This window comes from Lissotriton helveticus, chromosome 2_1 (assembly GCF_964261635.1).
Source record: "Lissotriton helveticus chromosome 2_1, aLisHel1.1, whole genome shotgun sequence".
In the NCBI taxonomy this organism is placed as follows: domain Eukaryota; kingdom Metazoa; phylum Chordata; class Amphibia; order Caudata; family Salamandridae; genus Lissotriton; species Lissotriton helveticus.
Window position 1 is genome coordinate 546247599 of NC_136059.1, and position 18521 is coordinate 546266119.

The window sequence follows — 18521 nt, forward strand, 5'->3', positions numbered from 1 at the left end:
GTGAAAACTAGCCACATATTTTGTAGAATTGTCTCATAGGAACTGAGACACATTTTTTGTTCTGTGCTTAGCAGCCACATATTTTCTATATCGTCATGCGGAGAGACAGACTAATCTGAAGATTGTTAGCCTGCTTACATTTAGCAATTTGTGAACTATATTAAATATATTTTTCTCTCCACTCAATGTACTGCAATCCCCAACCTCCACCAGGCAATAAAGAAAGCACGAACTTCTCTTGCTGGCGAAACTCAATATTTTATTCACTGGAGCTTGTCATTACGCGTTTCGACTGCCTTGAATACGAGAAATATATATATATATATACATATATATATATATATATATATATATCTATAGCTCTCTCTTCCCTTCTGCACCCCCCCCCCCCAGCCCCCAGGTAACCCAAGCGAAGTGACCACAGGAAGAACAAGTATTGCTCACGCATTTTAATGGCATCTTGTAAGCAGGAAAAAGAACAGCGTGACAGCATCAGTGCAAATCTTCACGCCAGACGCGTTTATGGGAAATAAAATGTCCCTTCTTCAGTGGCATGAGGTAAGTGAAAGCGCCATTGCTCACACAGCTCAATTTAAATGTCCCACCCTTGTGGGCGTGACCGTATGCACGGTCTTCTGGATCTTGTAGTGTGTGGTAAGTTTTCCCCAGTGGGCGCACTCTTCGTGTCCTTTAGGAAGCTAAGGATGCAGGCCTTTGGTAATTTAGCCGCCTGGAACGTTGGTAATCGGAGTATATGGATTTGTACGGCTTCTCCATTGTATCTCACCCTTCATTCATACTATGATCATTACCCCAGCTTCTTTGAGGGCCTTATTGCTTTGTGTCTCTTGGTGGTGGTTGTAGGCACTAGTCTCAAGTGCCAGCACTTTCTGTTCTAGTCAACAAACCGGTGCTCTGGTCTAGCAGTTCAAGAACAAACCCTTGATGCATATCGCAACTGCACACATTCAAAGGTCTAAATTACCTATTGTAGGAGTTAGGTTTACCTGCAGATCAGATGATCAACCCGGGAGTCCTCCTTCATTTCCAAGTTTTTTTGGGATAGCACTCTGCAATCAACTGTCAGGTAGAAAAACCTGTATTTCTCTTTTGTAGGTTTAACTTTGGCTTCCCTCAACCATGCCATTTAAAGAGCACAGTCGTTTAAGGGGGTTTACTGTTAAAAAGACTACTATAACTTTATGCCCCCACTAAGGTGCAGGTCAGCAACTCGCTGCATTAAACCACCACAATCATGGTTGTAATTCCAAATGCAAGGATGGGTGCAATCAAATGCTTTCCAAGGAAGCCTTATATTGTAATCTTGCCAAAGCCTAAGATGCCTGCTGCCACATCAGACGAAGGTCAGGATGCTGCCGCCCTATGGCGCAGGTACACCATTTGAGATTGAGTGGGGTAAGCTCAAAGGGCTCATCTCTGAGCCGGAGCAACGACTTCTCAGTGGAATGTGGGAGGGGACATAGTCTCTTGAAGCTCCACTCTCACTTCCAACAGTTCATTGTGGCCACAACTTCTTGTGGCCTTCTTGAATATGTGCGATACAAAAGGGGATGATGGACGGAGCGTTTGAGCAATTCAAACACTCACCCCCAGTCAACTGATCTGGGTTTAATCCATCACCATTCTTTAGCTCACTCAGCCACCCCAGTTCAGACATGGCCATATGCAAATCAGTCTGACCCCGTGCCTCATGGGAACAGTCCAGCCCGAAATGCTAAGCCATGTCTTCCCTGGACCGGAAATAAGCATCCTGGGACCGGTTTCGGATTCATAATCCTCATCAGCCAGGCTATCTTGAATCCAGAGTCCCTTGCTCCCTTTGCCACTGGATTCAAGCAAGCCAGGCTGAAGACGGCTGTAATGCCAGAAACCGGTCCTCGGAAGCTTGTTTCTGGTCCAGTGAAGGCATGGCTTGGCAGTTCGGGCTGGACTGTTCCCATGAGGCACAGGGTCAGACTGATTTGCATATAGCCATGTGTAACGACAGGGTAATTTTATTCTATTTTTAGACTGGTGGTGACTAAAATCCACTACCATCTCAGTCTTAGTTGCATTTGCGTTCATTTGTAGGGCTTACCTATGTGCTTTGACAGGGTTTAGTGCCTTTTATTGTTTCCGTGGGCCTGTAGGCCCGAAAGCTAGAGAGAAGCCATTTTGTGCTTCTGCCTCGACTGTCCGAGGCGCTTGCAGGGTAAAGGTAATGTTTAGAGTTTAGCCTGTTTTCTGCTAGTAAGAAACCGGTCAAGACTCGCCCTTATCAGAGGAATGTATTTGTCTCCCCGGTTCTAGACGCAATATGCAGCTGGCCACTGTGGAAGGCGAAGAGAGCCGGGGACTGGTACAGGAATTTGGTGTGAGTCGGCCTAATACCGGAATTTTCCATAGAGAAAGAGAGCTCTATATTATCAAGGAGCGAGCAGTGAGATGTGAGAAAGTAACGTGTGGAGTAGACAGAAGAAGTTGGTCCGAAGGCTGGTGCCGAGAGACTGATACCATCAGCTAATTGGAATCCTGAAACGAGGAAGGAAGGTGATCAAAGGTTTCGTAGTGATATCATACTGGAGTGGCAGAGATTGAGTCCAGAAGAGGGCTCGAGTATTTCAGAACCATGGCAGCGTAGACGAGGCATAGCGGTGCAGACCTGTATTCGTGAGCCATAGAGGGAGAGCAGAGTCCCGAGCATATTGAAGACAAAGCAAGGGAGAGAGAGAGAGGGACCCGCTCCGCTGCTAAGATGGAAAGACGCACGTCTAAGGTGAGGCGTTCTGAGTTAGTGTAGAATTCATCTAATCATTTATTGTGCCCCCTTTTTAGGTTATAGGTAGCGACTGACTTAAATCATGTTTCTGTGGCTCATTCTGTCATGTTTAATTTTAGAATAAAGATTTAATAATAAATATCTTTGAATGTTGGTTTTATGAATGGGATTAACCTTTCCTTTTAACCAGGTGCTGACATACAGAAGGATGGGATATGCCCTTCTGAAAAGGTAACTGAGATGGGGGGGAGAGTGTGAATTTCATTTGGGAAATAACTTATAAAGGTGAACCCCCATTAGTGTAGATCGTCGGGTGACGTTAAAGAATCGTCGGGTGACGTTAAAGATATCGTCGGGTGACGTTAAAGAATCGTCGGGTGACGTTAAAGAATCGTCGGGTGACGTTAAAGAATCGTCGGGTGACGTTAAAGAATCGTCGGGTGACGTTAAAGAATCGTCGGGTGACGTTAAAGAATCGTCGGGTGACGTTAAAGAATCGTCGGGTGACGTTAAAGAATCGTCGGGTGGAGGAGGAGCCAAGATGGCCGCGGAGACGGACGTGTAGTCTCCCGGCTCCCCGAGCCTCTGTTTCCCTCGCAACTATCCTGTCCACTATCCTGTTATTGCATGCCACCGGGATGTTTGGGAAAGTTTTCTGGTGCTATTGATGTTCCTCCGGTGTCCCTACCTGTCTGCTAACCTGAGGTTTCGTCGAGATGCCTGCCGACGCTTACCCTAGCCCTGGACCCGGGACCTGCGATACAGCGCGCCGCCTGTGGCTGCTGCCGCTGCGGGGGCCGATCATGCTGGAGCGGCGCTGACATCCTGTGTTGGTCGATTGGATCTGTGGTCGTTTACTCCGGGCGCTTGTGTGGAGGGTAATGCTGGCCAGTTTGGAGTCTACTTTTCCGCTTCCATCTGCGGGACCTGAAGGCGAGCCGCGCTTTGTTTCCTCCAGTGTCGGAGGTGCTCCGGCGGCCGGGGCTCTTTCCTTGCCTCGCCTCTGCTTGGGCCGAGCGGAGAGGGACTCCTTGCTATTTGCCGTCCACGATCGCGGACTTGTCCTGTCCCGAGGGGATTGCTCGTCGCACCATAGCGCTGACCTCGCCTGTCCTCCTTTGTTGTCCCTGACGGCAGGAACATGACGGCTCCTCAGCGGTGCTGGCGGACGGCGCCTCGGCTCCTGCCCGGTGTGCCCTGCTCGTGCCCGATTGGGAAGTGGACCTGTCTACAGCGCCTCGTAACGCGGAGGTAATGGATGATCAGCCGATATTAACCCGCACTTCTGTTCTTATTGCTCTTACTCAACTGAAGGTCGAGTGGCGTGGAAGCTCGAGACTGTTGGGAGAGAAGCTGGACGGATTTGCAGATAGATCGGACTATACTTTGCCATTCCGCTCTCCTCGCTATGTTGATCAGCCTCCGCTGATCCCTGCCTGTGAAACATTGTTGCCGCGGGAGTGTGTTACGGAACAGCTGCTTGGCGATGCAACGGAGTGTGGGCTGCGGTCTGACCGCCCTAGCGCTTCTACAATGTCTCCCTCCCTGGTGCAGCACACCACCTCACCCACGGCGTCCATGGAGCCGCTGCTGCAACACCTGACTATCCTGTTTGACTGTGCCTCTTCAATAGGGACATTGATACCTTCTACATTGCAAAGTATTACTGCCTTGAAAATGCAGCTCCCTTTATGTGTTGGCTCTGTTTGGGACTGGTGACGTCCATTTTGTCCTTGGACATCTCTTCTTTACCGAATGCGGCCATTTTGCCTCTTTGTGTTCATCGGGGCGGGCCTTCACTTTCTCTCCGAAGGTATTGGCTTTTCAGGGGGGTGGGCACGTCCACGATCGGGCCAGGGCTAGGAGATTTCTCTAGTGGAATGGACGCACTGACGGGCGGGGACTAGGTTGGGACTGCTTTCTGTCTGATTTGTTCGCACGTTTAGAAATGACTCTCCCCATCTGCAGTACTGTTTGCTATTTCTGTCGTGCTGATGATAATTGGGGTGGAGGATGCTTATGGGGCCGGTGGTGACCGGGAGTATGTGGAACTGACCTCCTCCCGACTTGTTTTTCTTTATGGGAGTTGTAGATTAGAATACTCTAGTCCTACTCCCTCTATTGGGTGTTATACTTCTTCCTTTTTCTTTCTCCTCTTTCTTTCTCGTTGTCTATATTTCGGGTTTCTATGGGCGACAGGCACGCTGCTAGGGGGGTGGGCCGTAGTCACACGCAGTGGTGCAGGGTGGGGGGATGTTGTTATGTATTGTTTTATGTTCCTATGGCCCTCTTTCTTTCTCTTGATCTTTGCTGTCTCCTTTTTCTTCCTTTGTTTTTCCTTTTTTGTATTTTTCCTTATTTTCGTGTATCTGGATCGGGCCCGGGGCCGGGTGGTGTTCCTTTTGGGTAGGTTTCGCACTTTGTGCTTTTGAGGTTCACGCAGCTTCTGGGACTTTGTGTGTCTGGCGTTGATAACAGTACGTAACCGTGGATTGTTTGCTTATCCTGTCTTCTCTTCCTGATAAAAATTTTGGTGAGTGTTTTCCTCCTACATGGCTTGCTCCCCATAACAGTCACTTTATTGTATGACGCCGGATCCTTTCTTCCTGCTATTAAGCGTGCCCTTTTATGTCCTATTATAGAGTGGCTACGTTGGCACAATATCCTGAAGTGGTTTGTCGACTGGGTGGGCCCAAGAGGGCGCGGAATGTAGTATATTGTTCGGGTATGCTGTTTGCAATGTTTTATGCATGACTCCAATTGTTGCGGTCCCTTTGGTTGATATTATGTCGTAGGGCCCGCCCTTCTCGGCTCTGATCTGAATGTACGATCCTCTTTAACTCTGAGAAAATGAAACCTGCATGATTCTTTTTACGTTTGCTACTGACACACTGTAGCGCTATTGTTTTAGCTTTCCGCTTATTGCGATGACCTGTACTGTTTCTGTATGTCATAGCGGCCGGCCCGTAGTGGTTGTAGGCAGACGCTGTGTACTGTTCATAAGCTGAATAAAGGTTTTCAAAAAAAAAAAAAAAAAAAGAATCGTCGGGTGACGTTAAAGAATCGTCGGGTGACGTTAAAGAATCGTCGGGTGACGTTAAAGAATCGTCGGGTGACGTTAAAGAATCGTCGGGTGACGTTAAAGAATCGTCGGGTGACGTTAAAGAATATGAGATGAGGCAATTATAGGATAAGACATGGAATCCATTAGATGTTAGCGGTATCTTTGATTGTACAGGCTTGTAAATAGCTTCTTTTCACCTTCTCAGGTGAGTCTTCTAGATATCTTGTAAATAGTGGCCTGAGAAGAGTGTGGTTACGTGACGACTGGGTTAGCTACGGTTGGTAGCCTGCTTGGTCTGAGAACACAGTTGTTACACCATGTCTGAACTGGGGTGGCAGAGTGGGCTAAAGAACGGTGATGGATTAAACCCAGATCTTTTGACTGGGTGTGAGTGTTTGATTGGTTCAGATGCTCCGTCCATCACCACCCCCTTTTGTACTTCTTGAATATGTGCAGCATGCTCTGTATTTCTGCAGGGTAGGTGAGGGAGATTGGAGAAGGCAAGATTAATAGCATTAAAATACTCTCATATTGTGACCCTTAGTCTTAAGTATCTGGATCAGGTTGCCTGTTGGCTCTCTCATGACCCTGCAAGACGTGCCCATTTATCAAGCTGCAAGCCACTGTGGACTATTTTGGCATCACTAACTTAAGGAAATATATATAGTCTATGGTAAATAATTGAACACCTTGAGATTTAAATGTGTGTTAATATACACCCAATTTTATGTTTGACTAGCTCTTAAAAATCTAAGATTGAACACATAAAATATGCTTACTGGTCTTGAATCTATAAAAGGATTGTATTCTTCCAGTCCAGTAGGAACATTTCTCGTAACCTGTGTGACTGATGGATCCTAAAAACAAAAGAAAAATACACAATTGGTGTTAACAAATGTATTACCAGAAATAATGCAGCAACTTTATTTCAATAGATGTCACACAAGGATGCATTGCATGTACTGTATAAAGTCTACAAGTATGTTTCTGAAAGATTTTTTTGACGTTGTGAACAAGATTACAGCAGGTTCCTCCATTTTTGTACTGTTTTGGCTTCCACACTTCAAGAGTCACAATACACATTATTTTCACCCCTCAAAAAATTAAACTCTCAATATTCAGCTCATAAAAGAACAACATTTCTGCAATTTCAGTAAGTAAAAAAAGAAAAATGTACGTGGGATCAAAAAGCTACTAATTACAGCCTAAGACCAGTGTAGATATCCAGGCAGAAACTGCTACCCAAGTCAAGTATTACAATAAAAATAATGCCATACACAGATATCCTTTATCACAGAGGTTTTGGCAGTTTGGGAATTCTAATTAATGTAAATGTGCATGACATTTGTTTCATAACCACTTTATTGACTTTTCATGCGAAATGACCCCACTTTAACACCTAGAGCATGGGCCAGTATGATATTACATATCAATATTTCTATACAACATAAATATAGTATGCTTCCCATTCCTTTTGAACACCATGTGTCGTCGCTATGTATATTACAGATAAAAGTGCTCTAGCCATGGTCCCCAGATATTCGGAGGTTTCCATGGAGGACATCTTCTACTCTTGTAAACATGCACATCTATCCATTGCACAGTATAATTCGGGAGGTGGGGTGCTGCTAATCAACCAGTGACGAGCTACATCCTTTTTAGGTTTCGACCTGGCGAAAAGCTGCGCCGCGCAGCTTTTTGGCGCAGGTCGAAATCTTTTGAGTTACACTGTGTGCTTTAGTTCAGCCTCTCTCTTCCATTGGCTAGCTCCATAAATGGAGGCTAGCCATTGGAAGAGAGAGGCGTCTGTCATTCAGCGAGGCGATTGGTGGGCGTTCCGTAGAATTTTTCCCTTTTGCCTACGTCATGTGGCGATGGGCGTGTTTATTTTTTTTTCTCTGCAATGCGGCCGCCATTTTTTCGTGGAGCTGGGGCGGACGGGTCGATCCTACATCCTGAAACATCAAGGGTGGTCTGCTCGTCTGTCTTGCCCAACAGCTGGAGACTTGTTCTGTCCAGAGATGCCCTTATTTTATTATGTTTTATCCTCGTCGTAGTCTGCGAAAAAAGACATATGATTTTGTGAATAGTGTTAGTTTGTGGCACTCCTGTAACCCTGTTGGGTACTGTGACATACGCGGAAGATGAGGGAGGGCGTTTTAGGTTGAATGTGCTAACTGAAGTCCTCTAATTTTACCTTTCATTTGAAAAGATGTGATGGGTTAGCGGCCATGCTTTTTTTGCCCTGCACAGCCCGTAATGCAGAGCCAGACTGATTTCCTAGAGGCTGTGTGGACTTTGATGACAGTAGGTGGTGGCGTAGACGTTGTTTTTGACTCTTTAAGCATGTTAAGCTGTTCAGCACAGTTGAATACTCTGTGTAACCGAACACTGAGCGACATCACTCCTTTCCTTTTATCCCTGTGGCACCTTATTTTTGCTGACGGACACACAGCGACTTAGCTTTTCTATATTGAAGCGGGGGTTTGAGCTCAATTGCGAACGCAAACAGTGCTTGGTGTAAGCATCTTTAAATTTCAGGTCGTCTCTCGTATGCTTTAAACTAACTTCCTTTCAGATTTAGGCTCCGTTAAATATTTTTCTGCCTTATGGACAGACTGGAAACCCCCTTAATAGCCATTCGGTAAGTGGCCGTTGGACTACTTAATATAATAAAGATCACATGGCCTAATTCCAGGCATTTTAACAATTCCGAATGAGTTTGTTTTTCTTCACTTCCTCCATGAGAGTAGGCACTGGAGCCGCATTGCCTATTCTGCTGAGCTGTGTTTTAACTCCGTGGAGTTTGGCGAAGAAAAGTGATTTCTGCCTGGTAATATAAAGGATCTTAATTCAGGATTGACCAGATGAATTTATACAGCTGCCTAAGTCTGTAATTGCAGTGCAGAGTGCAAAGTGAGTGAGCAGAGTAGTGAGTGCAGAGTGAGTGAGCAGAGTAGAGAGTGCAGAGTGAGTGAGCAGAGTAGAGAGTGCAGAGTGAGTGAGCAGAGTAGAGAGTGCAGAGTGAGTGAGCAGAGTAGAGAGTGCAGAGTGAGTGAGCAGAGTAGAGAGTGCAGAGTGAGTGAGCAGAGTAGAGAGTGCAGAGTGAGTGAGCAGAGTAGAGAGTGCAGAGTGAGTGAGCAGAGTAGAGAGTGCAGAGTGAGTGAGCAGAGTAGAGAGTGCAGAGTGAGTGAGCAGAGTAGAGAGTAGAGAGTGCAGAGTAGAGAGTAGAGAGTGCAGAGTAGAGAGTAGAGAGTGCAGAGTAGAGAGTAGAGAGTGCAGAGTAGAGAGTAGAGAGTAGAGAGTGCAGAGTAGAGAGTAGAGAGTGCAGAGTAGAGAGTAGAGAGTGCAGAGTAGAGAGTAGAGAGTGCAGAGTAGAGAGTAGAGAGTGCAGAGTAGAGAGTAGAGAGTGCAGAGTAGAGAGTAGAGAGTGCAGAGTGGAGAGTAGAGAGTGCAGAGTAGAGAGTAGGGAGTGCAGGGTGCAAGGGAGTGCAGGGTGCAAGGGAGTGCAGGGTGCAAGGGAGTGCAGGGTGCAAGGGAGTGCAGGGTGCAAGGGAGTGCAGGGTGCAAGGGAGTGCAGGGTGCAAGGGAGTGCAGGGTGCAAGGGAGTGCAGGGTGCAAGGGAGTGCAGGGTGCAAGGGAGTGCAGGGTGCAAGGGAGTGCAGGGTGCAAGGGAGTGCAGGGTGCAAGGGAGTGCAGGGTGCAAGGGAGTGCAGGGTGCAAGGGAGTGCAGGGTGCAAGGGAGTGCAGGGTGCAAGGGAGTGCAGGGTGCAAGGGAGTGCAGGGTGCAAGGGAGTGCAGGGTGCAAGGGAGTGCAGGGTGCAAGGGAGTGCAGGGTGCAAGGGAGTGCAGGGTGCAAGGGAGTGCAGGGTGCAAGGGAGTGCAGGGTGCAAGGGAGTGCAGGGTGCAAGGGAGTGCAGGGTGCAAGGGAGTGCAGGGTGCAAGGGAGTGCAGGGTGCAAGGGAGTGCAGGGTGCAAGGGAGTGCAGGGTGCAAGGGAGTGCAGGGTGCAAGGGAGTGCAGGGTGCAAGGGAGTGCAGGGTGCAAGGGAGTGCAGGGTGCAAGGGAGTGCAGGGTGCAAGGGAGTGCAGGGTGCAAGGGAGTGCAGGGTGCAAGGGAGTGCAGGGTGCAAGGGAGTGCAGGGTGCAAGGGAGTGCAGGGTGCAAGGGAGTGCAGGGTGCAAGGGAGTGCAGGGTGCAAGGGAGTGCAGGGTGCAAGGGAGTGCAGGGTGCAAGGGAGTGCAGGGTGCAAGGGAGTGCAGGGTGCAAGGGAGTGCAGGGTGCAAGGGAGTGCAGGGTGCAAGGGAGTGCAGGGTGCAAGGGAGTGCAGGGTGCAAGGGAGTGCAGGGTGCAAGGGAGTGCAGGGTGCAAGGGAGTGCAGGGTGCAAGGGAGTGCAGGGTGCAAGGGAGTGCAGAGTGCAAGGGAGTGCAGAGTGCAAGGGAGTGCAGAGTGCAAGGGAGTGCAGAGTGCAAGGGAGTGCAGAGTGCAAGGGAGTGCAGAGTGCAAGGGAGTGCAGAGTGCAAGGGAGTGCAAGGGAGTGCAGAGTGCAAGGGAGTGCAGAGTGCAAGGGAGTGCAGAGTGCAAGGGAGTGCAGAGTGCAAGGGAGTGCAGAGTGCAAGGGAGTGCAGAGTGCAAGGGAGTGCAGAGTGCAAGGGAGTGCAGAGTGCAAGGGAGTGCAGAGGGCCAGGGAGTGCAGAGGGCCAGGGAGTGCAGAGGGCCAGGGAGTGCAGAGGGCCAGGGAGTGCAGAGGGCCAGGGAGTGCAGAGGGCCAGGGAGTGCAGAGGGCCAGGGAGTGCAGAGGGCCAGGGAGTGCAGAGGGCCAGGGAGTGCAGAGGGCCAGGGAGTGCAGAGTGCCAGGGAGTGCAGAGTGCAGAGTGCTAGGGAGTGCAGAGTGCCAGGGAGTGCAGAGTGCCAGGGAGTGCAGAGTGCAGAGTGCTAGGGAGTGCAGAGTGCCAGGGAGTGCAGAGGGCCAGGGAGTGCAGAGGGCCAGGGAGTGCAGAGGGCCAGGGAGTGCAGAGGGCCAGGGAGTGCAGAGGGCCAGGGAGTGCAGAGGGCCAGGGAGTGCAGAGGGCCAGGGAGTGCAGAGGGCCAGGGAGTGCAGAGGGCCAGGGAGTGCAGAGGGCCAGGGAGTGCAGAGGGCCAGGGAGTGCAGAGGGCCAGGGAGTGCAGAGGGCCAGAGAGTGCAGAGGGCCAGGGAGTGCAGAGGGCCAGGGAGTGCAGAGGGCCAGGGAGTGCAGAGGGCCAGGGAGTGCAGAGGGCCAGAGGGCCAGGGAGTGCAGAGGGCCAGAGGGCCAGGGAGTGCAGAGGGCCAGGGAGTGCAGAGGGCCAAGGAGTGCAGAGGGCCAGGGAGTGCAGAGGGCCAGGGAGTGCAGAGGGCCAGGGAGTGCAGAGGGCCAGGGAGTGCAGAGGGCCAGGGAGTGCAGAGGGCCAGGGAGTGCAGAGGGCCAGGGAGTGCAGAGGGCCAGAGGGCCAGAGAGTGCAGAGTGCCAGGGAGTGCAGAGTGCAGAGTGCTAGGGAGTGCAGAGTGCAGAGTGCCAGGGAGTGCAGAGTGCAGAGTGCCAGGGAGTGCAGAGTGCAGAGTGCCAGGGAGTGCAGAGTGCAGAGTGCCAGGGAGTGCAGAGGGCCAGGGAGTGCAGAGGGCCAGGGAGTGCAGAGGGCCAGGGAGTGCAGAGGGCCAGGGAGTGCAGAGGGCCAGGGAGTGCAGAGGGCCAGGGAGTGCAGAGGGCCAGGGAGTGCAGAGGGCCAGGGAGTGCAGAGGGCCAGGGAGTGCAGAGGGCCAGGGAGTGCAGAGGGCCAGAGGGCCAGGGAGTGCAGAGTGCCAGGGAGTGCAGAGTGCAGAGTGCCAGGGAGTGCAGAGGGCCAGAGAGTGCAGAGGGCCAGGGAGTGCAGAGGGCCAGGGAGTGCAGAGGGCCAGGGAGTGCAGAGGGCCAGGGAGTGCAGAGGGCCAGGGAGTGCAGAGGGCCAGAGGGCCAGGGAGTGCAGAGTGCCAGGGAGTGCAGAGTGCAGAGGGCCAGGGAGTGCAGAGGGCCAGAGAGTGCAGAGGGCCAGGGAGTGCAGAGGGCCAGGGAGTGCAGAGGGCCAGGGAGTGCAGAGGGCCAGGGAGTGCAGAGGGCCAGAGGGCCAGGGAGTGCAGAGGGCCAGAGGGCCAGGGAGTGCAGAGGGCCAGGGAGTGCAGAGGGCCAAGGAGTGCAGAGGGCCAGGGAGTGCAGAGGGCCAGGGAGTGCAGAGGGCCAGGGAGTGCAGAGGGCCAGGGAGTGCAGAGGGCCAGGGAGTGCAGAGGGCCAGGGAGTGCAGAGGGCCAGGGAGTGCAGAGGGCCAGAGGGCCAGAGAGTGCAGAGTGCCAGGGAGTGCAGAGTGCAGAGTGCTAGGGAGTGCAGAGTGCAGAGTGCCAGGGAGTGCAGAGTGCAGAGTGCCAGGGAGTGCAGAGTGCAGAGTGCCAGGGAGTGCAGAGTGCAGAGTGCCAGGGAGTGCAGAGGGCCAGGGAGTGCAGAGGGCCAGGGAGTGCAGAGGGCCAGGGAGTGCAGAGGGCCAGGGAGTGCAGAGGGCCAGGGAGTGCAGAGGGCCAGGGAGTGCAGAGGGCCAGGGAGTGCAGAGGGCCAGGGAGTGCAGAGGGCCAGGGAGTGCAGAGGGCCAGGGAGTGCAGAGGGCCAGAGGGCCAGGGAGTGCAGAGTGCCAGGGAGTGCAGAGTGCAGAGTGCCAGGGAGTGAAGAGTGCAGAGTGCCAGGGAGTGCAGAGTGCAGAGTGCCAGGGAGTGCAGAGTGCAGAGTGCCAGGGAGTGCAGAGGGCAGAGTGCCAGGGAGTGCAGAGTGCCAGGGAGTGCAGAGTGCCAGGGAGTGCAGAGTGCCAGGGAGTGCAGAGTGCCAGGGAGTGCAGAGTGCCAGGGAGTGCAGAGTGCCAGGGAGTGCAGAGTGCCAGGGAGTGCAGAGTGCAAGGGAGTGCAGAGTGCCAGGGAGTGCAGAGTGCAAGGGAGTGCAGAGTGCAAGGGAGTGCAGAGTGCAAGGGAGTGCAGAGTGCAAGGGAGTGCAGAGTGCAAGGGAGTGCAGAGTGCAAGGGAGTGCAGAGTGCAAGGGAGTGCAGAGTGCAAGGGAGTGCAGAGTGCAAGGGAGTGCAGAGTGCCAGGGAGTGCAGAGGGCCAGGGAGTGCAGAGGGCCAGGGAGTGCAGAGGGCCAGGGAGTGCAGAGGGCCAGGGAGTGCAGAGGGCCAGGGAGTGCAGAGGGCCAGGGAGTGCAGAGGGCCAGGGAGTGCAGAGGGCCAGGGAGTGCAGAGGGCCAGGGAGTGCAGAGGGCCAGGGAGTGCAGAGGGCCAGGGAGTGCAAAGGGCCAGGGAGTGCAGAGGGCCAGGGAGTGCAGAGGGCCAGGGAGTGCAGAGGGCCAGAGGGCCAGGGAGTGCAGAGGGCCAGAGGGCCAGGGAGTGCAGAGGGCCAGAGGGCCAGGGAGTGCAGAGGGCCAGAGGGCCAGGGAGTGCAGAGGGCCAGAGGGCCAGGGAGTGCAGAGGGCCAGAGGGCCAGGGAGTGCAGAGGGCCAGGGAGTGCAGAGTGCCAGGGAGTGCAGAGGGCCAGAGGGCCAGGGAGTGCAGAGTGCCAGGGAGTGCAGAGTGCCAGGGAGTGCAGAGTGCAGAGTGCCAGGGAGTGAAGAGTGCAGAGTGCCAGGGAGTGCAGAGTGCAGAGTGCCAGGGAGTGCAGAGTGCAGAGTGCCAGGGAGTGCAGAGTGCAGAGTGCCAGGGAGTGCAGAGTGCCAGGGAGTGCAGAGTGCCAGGGAGTGCAGAGTGCAGAGTGCCAGGGAGTGCAGAGTGCAGAGTGCCAGGGAGTGCAGAGTGCAGAGTGCCAGGGAGTGCAGAGGGCCAGAGGGCCAGGGAGTGCAGAGGGCCAGAGGGCCAGGGAGTGCAGAGGGCCAGAGGGCCAGGGAGTGCAGAGTGCCAGGGAGTGCAGAGTGCAGAGTGCTAGGGAGTGAAGAGTGCAGAGTGCCAGGGAGTGCAGAGTGCAGAGTGCCAGGGAGTGCAGAGTGCAGAGTGCCAGGGAGTGCAGAGTGCAGAGTGCCAGGGAGTGCAGAGGGCAGAGTGCCAGGGAGTGCAGAGGGCAGAGTGCCAGGGAGTGCAGAGTGCCAGGGAGTGCCAGGGAGTGCAGAGTGCCAGGGAGTGCAGAGTGCCAGGGAGTGCAGAGTGCCAGGGAGTGCAGAGTGCCAGGGAGTGCAGAGTGCCAGGGAGTGCAGAGTGCCAGGGAGTGCAGAGTGCAAGGGAGTGCAGAGTGCAAGGGAGTGCAGAGTGCAAGTGAGTGCAGAGTGCAAGGGAGTGCAAGGGAGTGCAGAGTGCAGAGTGCAAGGGAGTGCAGAGTGCAAGGGAGTGCAGAGTGCAAGGGAGTGCAGAGTGCAAGGGAGTGCAGAGGGCCAGGGAGTGCAGAGGGCCAGGGAGTGCAGAGGGCCAGGGAGTGCAGAGGGCCAGGGAGTGCAGAGGGCCAGGGAGTGCAGAGGGCCAGGGAGTGCAGAGGGCCAGGGAGTGCAGAGGGCCAGGGAGTGCAGAGGGCCAGGGAGTGCAGAGGGCCAGGGAGTGCAGAGGGCCAGAGGGCCAGGGAGTGCAGAGGGCCAGAGGGCCAGGGAGTGCAGAGGGCCAGAGGGCCAGGGAGTGCAGAGGGCCAGAGGGCCAGGGAGTGCAGAGGGCCAGAGGGCCAGGGAGTGCAGAGGGCCAGAGGGCCAGGGAGTGCAGAGGGCCAGAGGGCCAGGGAGTGCAGAGGGCCAGAGGGCCAGGGAGTGCAGAGGGCCAGGGAGTGCAGAGGGCCAGGGAGTGCAGAGTGCCAGGGAGTGCAGAGGGCCAGAGGGCCAGGGAGTGCAGAGTGCCAGGGAGTGCAGAGTGCCAGGGAGTGAAGAGTGCAGAGTGCCAGGGAGTGAAGAGTGCAGAGTGCCAGGGAGTGAAGAGTGCAGAGTGCCAGGGAGTGAAGAGTGCAGAGTGCCAGGGAGTGCAGAGTGCAGAGTGCCAGGGAGTGCAGAGTGCCAGGGAGTGCAGAGTGCAGAGTGCCAGGGAGTGCAGAGTGCCAGGGAGTGCAGAGTGCTAGGGAGTGAAGAGTGCAGAGTGCCAGGGAGTGCAGAGTGCAGAGTGCCAGGGAGTGCAGAGTGCAGAGTGCCAGGGAGTGCAGAGTGCAGAGTGCCAGGGAGTGCAGAGTGCCAGGGAGTGCAGAGTGCCAGGGAGTGCAGAGTGCCAGGGAGTGCAGAGTGCCAGGGAGTGCAGAGTGCCAGGGAGTGCAGAGTGCCAGGGAGTGCAGAGTGCCAGGGAGTGCAGAGTGCCAGGGAGTGCAGAGTGCCAGGGAGTGCAGAGTGCCAGGGAGTGCAGAGTGCCAGGGAGTGCAGAGTGCCAGGGAGTGCAGAGTGCCAGGGAGTGCAGAGTGCCAGGGAGTGCAGAGTGCCAGGGAGTGCAGAGTGCCAGGGAGTGCAGAGTGCAAGGGAGTGCAGAGTGCAAGGGAGTGCAGAGTGCAAGGGAGTGCAGAGTGCAAGGGAGTGCAAGGGAGTGCAGAGTGCAAGGGAGTGCAGAGTGCAAGGGAGTGCAGAGTGCAAGGGAGTGCAGAGTGCAAGGGAGTGCAGAGTGCAAGGGAGTGCAGAGGGCCAGGGAGTGCAGAGGGCCAGGGAGTGCAGAGGGCCAGGGAGTGCAGAGGGCCAGGGAGTGCAGAGGGCCAGGGAGTGCAGAGGGCCAGGGAGTGCAGAGGGCCAGGGAGTGCAGAGGGCCAGGGAGTGCAGAGGGCCAGGGAGTGCAGAGGGCCAGGGAGTGCAGAGGGCCAGGGAGTGCAGAGGGCCAGGGAGTGCAGAGGGCCAGGGAGTGCAGAGGGTCAGGGAGTGCAGAGGGCCAGAGGGCCAGGGAGTGCAGAGGGCCAGAGGGCCAGGGAGTGCAGAGGGCCAGAGGGCCAGGGAGTGCAGAGGGCCAGAGGGCCAGGGAGTGCAGAGGGCCAGGGAGTGCAGAGGGCCAGAGGGCCAGGGAGTGCAGAGGGCCAGAGGGCCAGGGAGTGCAGAGGGCCAGAGGGCCAGGGAGTGCAGAGGGCCAGAGGGCCAGGGAGTGCAGAGGGCCAGAGGGCCAGGGAGTGCAGAGGGCCAGAGGGCCAGGGAGTGCAGAGGGCCAGAGGGCCAGGGAGTGCAGAGGGCCAGAGGGCCAGGGAGTGCAGAGGGCCAGAGGGCCAGGGAGTGCAGAGGGCCAGAGGGCCAGGGAGTGCAGAGTGCCAGGGAGTGCAGAGTGCAGAGTGCCAGGGAGTGAAGAGTGCAGAGTGCCAGGGAGTGCAGAGTGCAGAGTGCCAGGGAGTGAAGAGTGCAGAGTGCCAGGGAGTGCAGAGTGCCAGGGAGTGCAGAGTGCCAGGGAGTGCAGAGTGCCAGGGAGTGCAGAGTGCCAGGGAGTGCAGAGTGCCAGGGAGTGCAGAGTGCCAGGGAGTGCAGAGTGCCAGGGAGTGCAGAGTGCCAGGGAGTGCAGAGTGCAAGGGAGTGCAGAGTGCAAGGGAGTGCAGAGTGCCAGGGAGTGCAGAGTGCAGAGTGCCAGGGAGTGCAGAGTGCAGAGTGCCAGGGAGTGCAGAGTGCAGAGTGCTAGGGAGTGCAGAGTGCCAGGGAGTGCAGAGTGCCAGGGAGTGCAGAGTGCCAGGGAGTGCAGAGTGCCAGGGAGTGCAGAGTGCCAGGGAGTGCAGAGTGCCAGGGAGTGCAGAGTGCCAGGGAGTGCAGAGTGCCAGGGAGTGCAGAGTGCCAGGGAGTGCAGAGTGCCAGGGAGTGCAGAGTGCCAGGGAGTGCAGAGTGCCAGAGAGTGCAGAGTGCTAGGGAGTGCAGAGTGCAGAGTGCTAGGGAGTGCAGAGTGCTAGGGAGTGCAGAGTGCAGAGTGCTAGGGAGTGCAGAGTGCAGAGTGCTAGGGAGTGCAGAGTGCAGAGTGCTAGGGAGTGCAGAGTGCAGAGTGCTAGGGAGTGCAGAGTGCAGAGTGCTAGGGAGTGCAGAGTGCAGAGTGCTAGGGAGTGCAGAGTGCAGAGTGCTAGGGAGTGCAGAGTGCAGAGTGCTAGGGAGTGCAGTGTGCTAGGGAGTGCAGAGTGCTAGGGAGTGCAGAGTGCTAGGGAGTGCAGAGTGCTAGGGAGTGCAGAGTGCTAGGGAGTGCAGAGTGCTAGGGAGTGCAGAGTGCTAGGGAGTGCAGAGTGCTAGGGAGTGCAGAGTGCTAGGGAGTGCAGAGTGCTAGGGAGTGCAGAGTGCTAGGGAGTGCAGAGTGCTAGGGAGTGCAGAGTGCTAGGGAGTGCAGAGTGCTAGGGAGTGCAGAGTGCTAGGGAGTGCAGAGTGCTAGGGAGTGCAGAGTGCTAGGGAGTGCAGAGTGCTAGGGAGTGCAGAGTGCTAGGGAGTGCAGAGTGCTAGGGAGTGCAGAGTGCTAGGGAGTGCAGAGTGCTAGGGAGTGCAGAGTGCTAGGGAGTGCAGAGTGCCAGGGAGTGCAGAGTGCCAGGGAGTGCAGAGTGCCAGGGAGTGCAGAGTGCCAGGGAGTGCAGAGTGCCAGGGAGTGCAGAGTGCCAGGGAGTGCAGAGTGCCAGGGAGTGCAGAGTGCCAGGGAGTGCAAGGGAGTGCAGAGTACCAGGGAGTGCAGAGCGCCAGGGAGTGCAGAGCGCCAGGGAGTGCAGAGCGCCAGGGAGTGCAGGGCGCCAGGGAGTGCAGGGCGCCAGGGAGTGCAGGGCGCCAGGGAGTGCAGGGCGCTAGGGAGTGCAGAGTGCTAGGGAGTACAAGGGAGTGCAGAGTGCCAGGGAGTGCAGGGCGCCAGGGAGTGCAGGGCGCCAGGGAGTGCAGGGCGCCAGGGAGTGCAGGGCGCCAGGGAGTGCAGGGCGCCAGGGAGTGCAGGGCGCCAGGGAGTGCAGGGCGCCAGGGAGTGCAGGGCGCCAGGGAGTGCAGGGCGCCAGGGAGTGCAGGGCGCCAGGGAGTGCAGGGCGCCAGGGAGTGCAGGGCGCCAGGGAGTGCAGGGCGCCAGGGAGTGCAGGGCGCCAGGGAGTGCAGGGCGCCAGGGAGTGCAGGGCGCCAGGGAGTGCAGGGCGCCAGGGAGTGCAGGGCGCCAGGGAGTGCAGGGCGCCAGGGAGTGCAGGGCGCCAGGGAGTGCAGAGTGACTGCAGAGTGCTAGGGAGTGCAGAGTGCTAGGGAGTGCAGAGTGCTAGGGAGTGCAGAGTGACTGCAGAGTGCTAGGGAGTGCAGAGTGACTGCAGAGTGCTAGGGAGTGCAGAGTGCTAGGGAGTGCAGAGTGCTAGGGAGTGCAGAGTGCTAGGGAGTGCAGAGTGCTAGGGAGTGCAGAGTGACTGCAGAGTGCTAGGGAGTGCAGAGTGCTAGGGAGTGCAGAGTGCTAGGGAGTGCAGAGTGCTAGGGAGTGCAGAGTGCTAGGGAGTGCAGAGTGCTAGGGAGTGCAGAGTGACTGCAGAGTGCTAGGGAGTGCAGAGTGACTGCAGAGTGCTAGGGAGTGCAGAGTGACTGCAGAGTGCTAGGGAGTGCAGAGTGACTGCAGAGTGCTAGGGAGTGCAGAGTGCTAGGGAGTGCAGAGTGCTAGGGAGTGCAGAGTGCTAGGGAGTGCAGAGTGCTAGGGAGTGCAGAGTGCTAGGGAGTGCAGAGTGCTAGGGAGTGCAGAGTGCTAGGGAGTGCAGAGTGCTAGGGAGTGCAGAGTGCTAGGGAGTGCAGAGTGCTAGGGAGTGCAGAGTGCTAGGGAGTGCAGAGTGCTAGGG

At 55.8% G+C, this 18521-nt stretch overlaps 1 protein-coding gene across 1 annotated transcript in view; it reads right to left on the bottom strand.

The window, feature by feature from the left end:
- The window catches only part of SCAMP1 (secretory carrier membrane protein 1), a 608538-nt gene that overhangs the window by 531173 nt on the left and 58844 nt on the right, over positions 1 to 18521 (bottom strand). The window contains exon 2 of the mRNA XM_078675215.1: positions 6623 to 6700. Within this exon, the coding sequence (XP_078531341.1) occupies positions 6623 to 6700 (78 nt within the window). The remainder of the gene's footprint in view (positions 1 to 6622; positions 6701 to 18521) is intronic.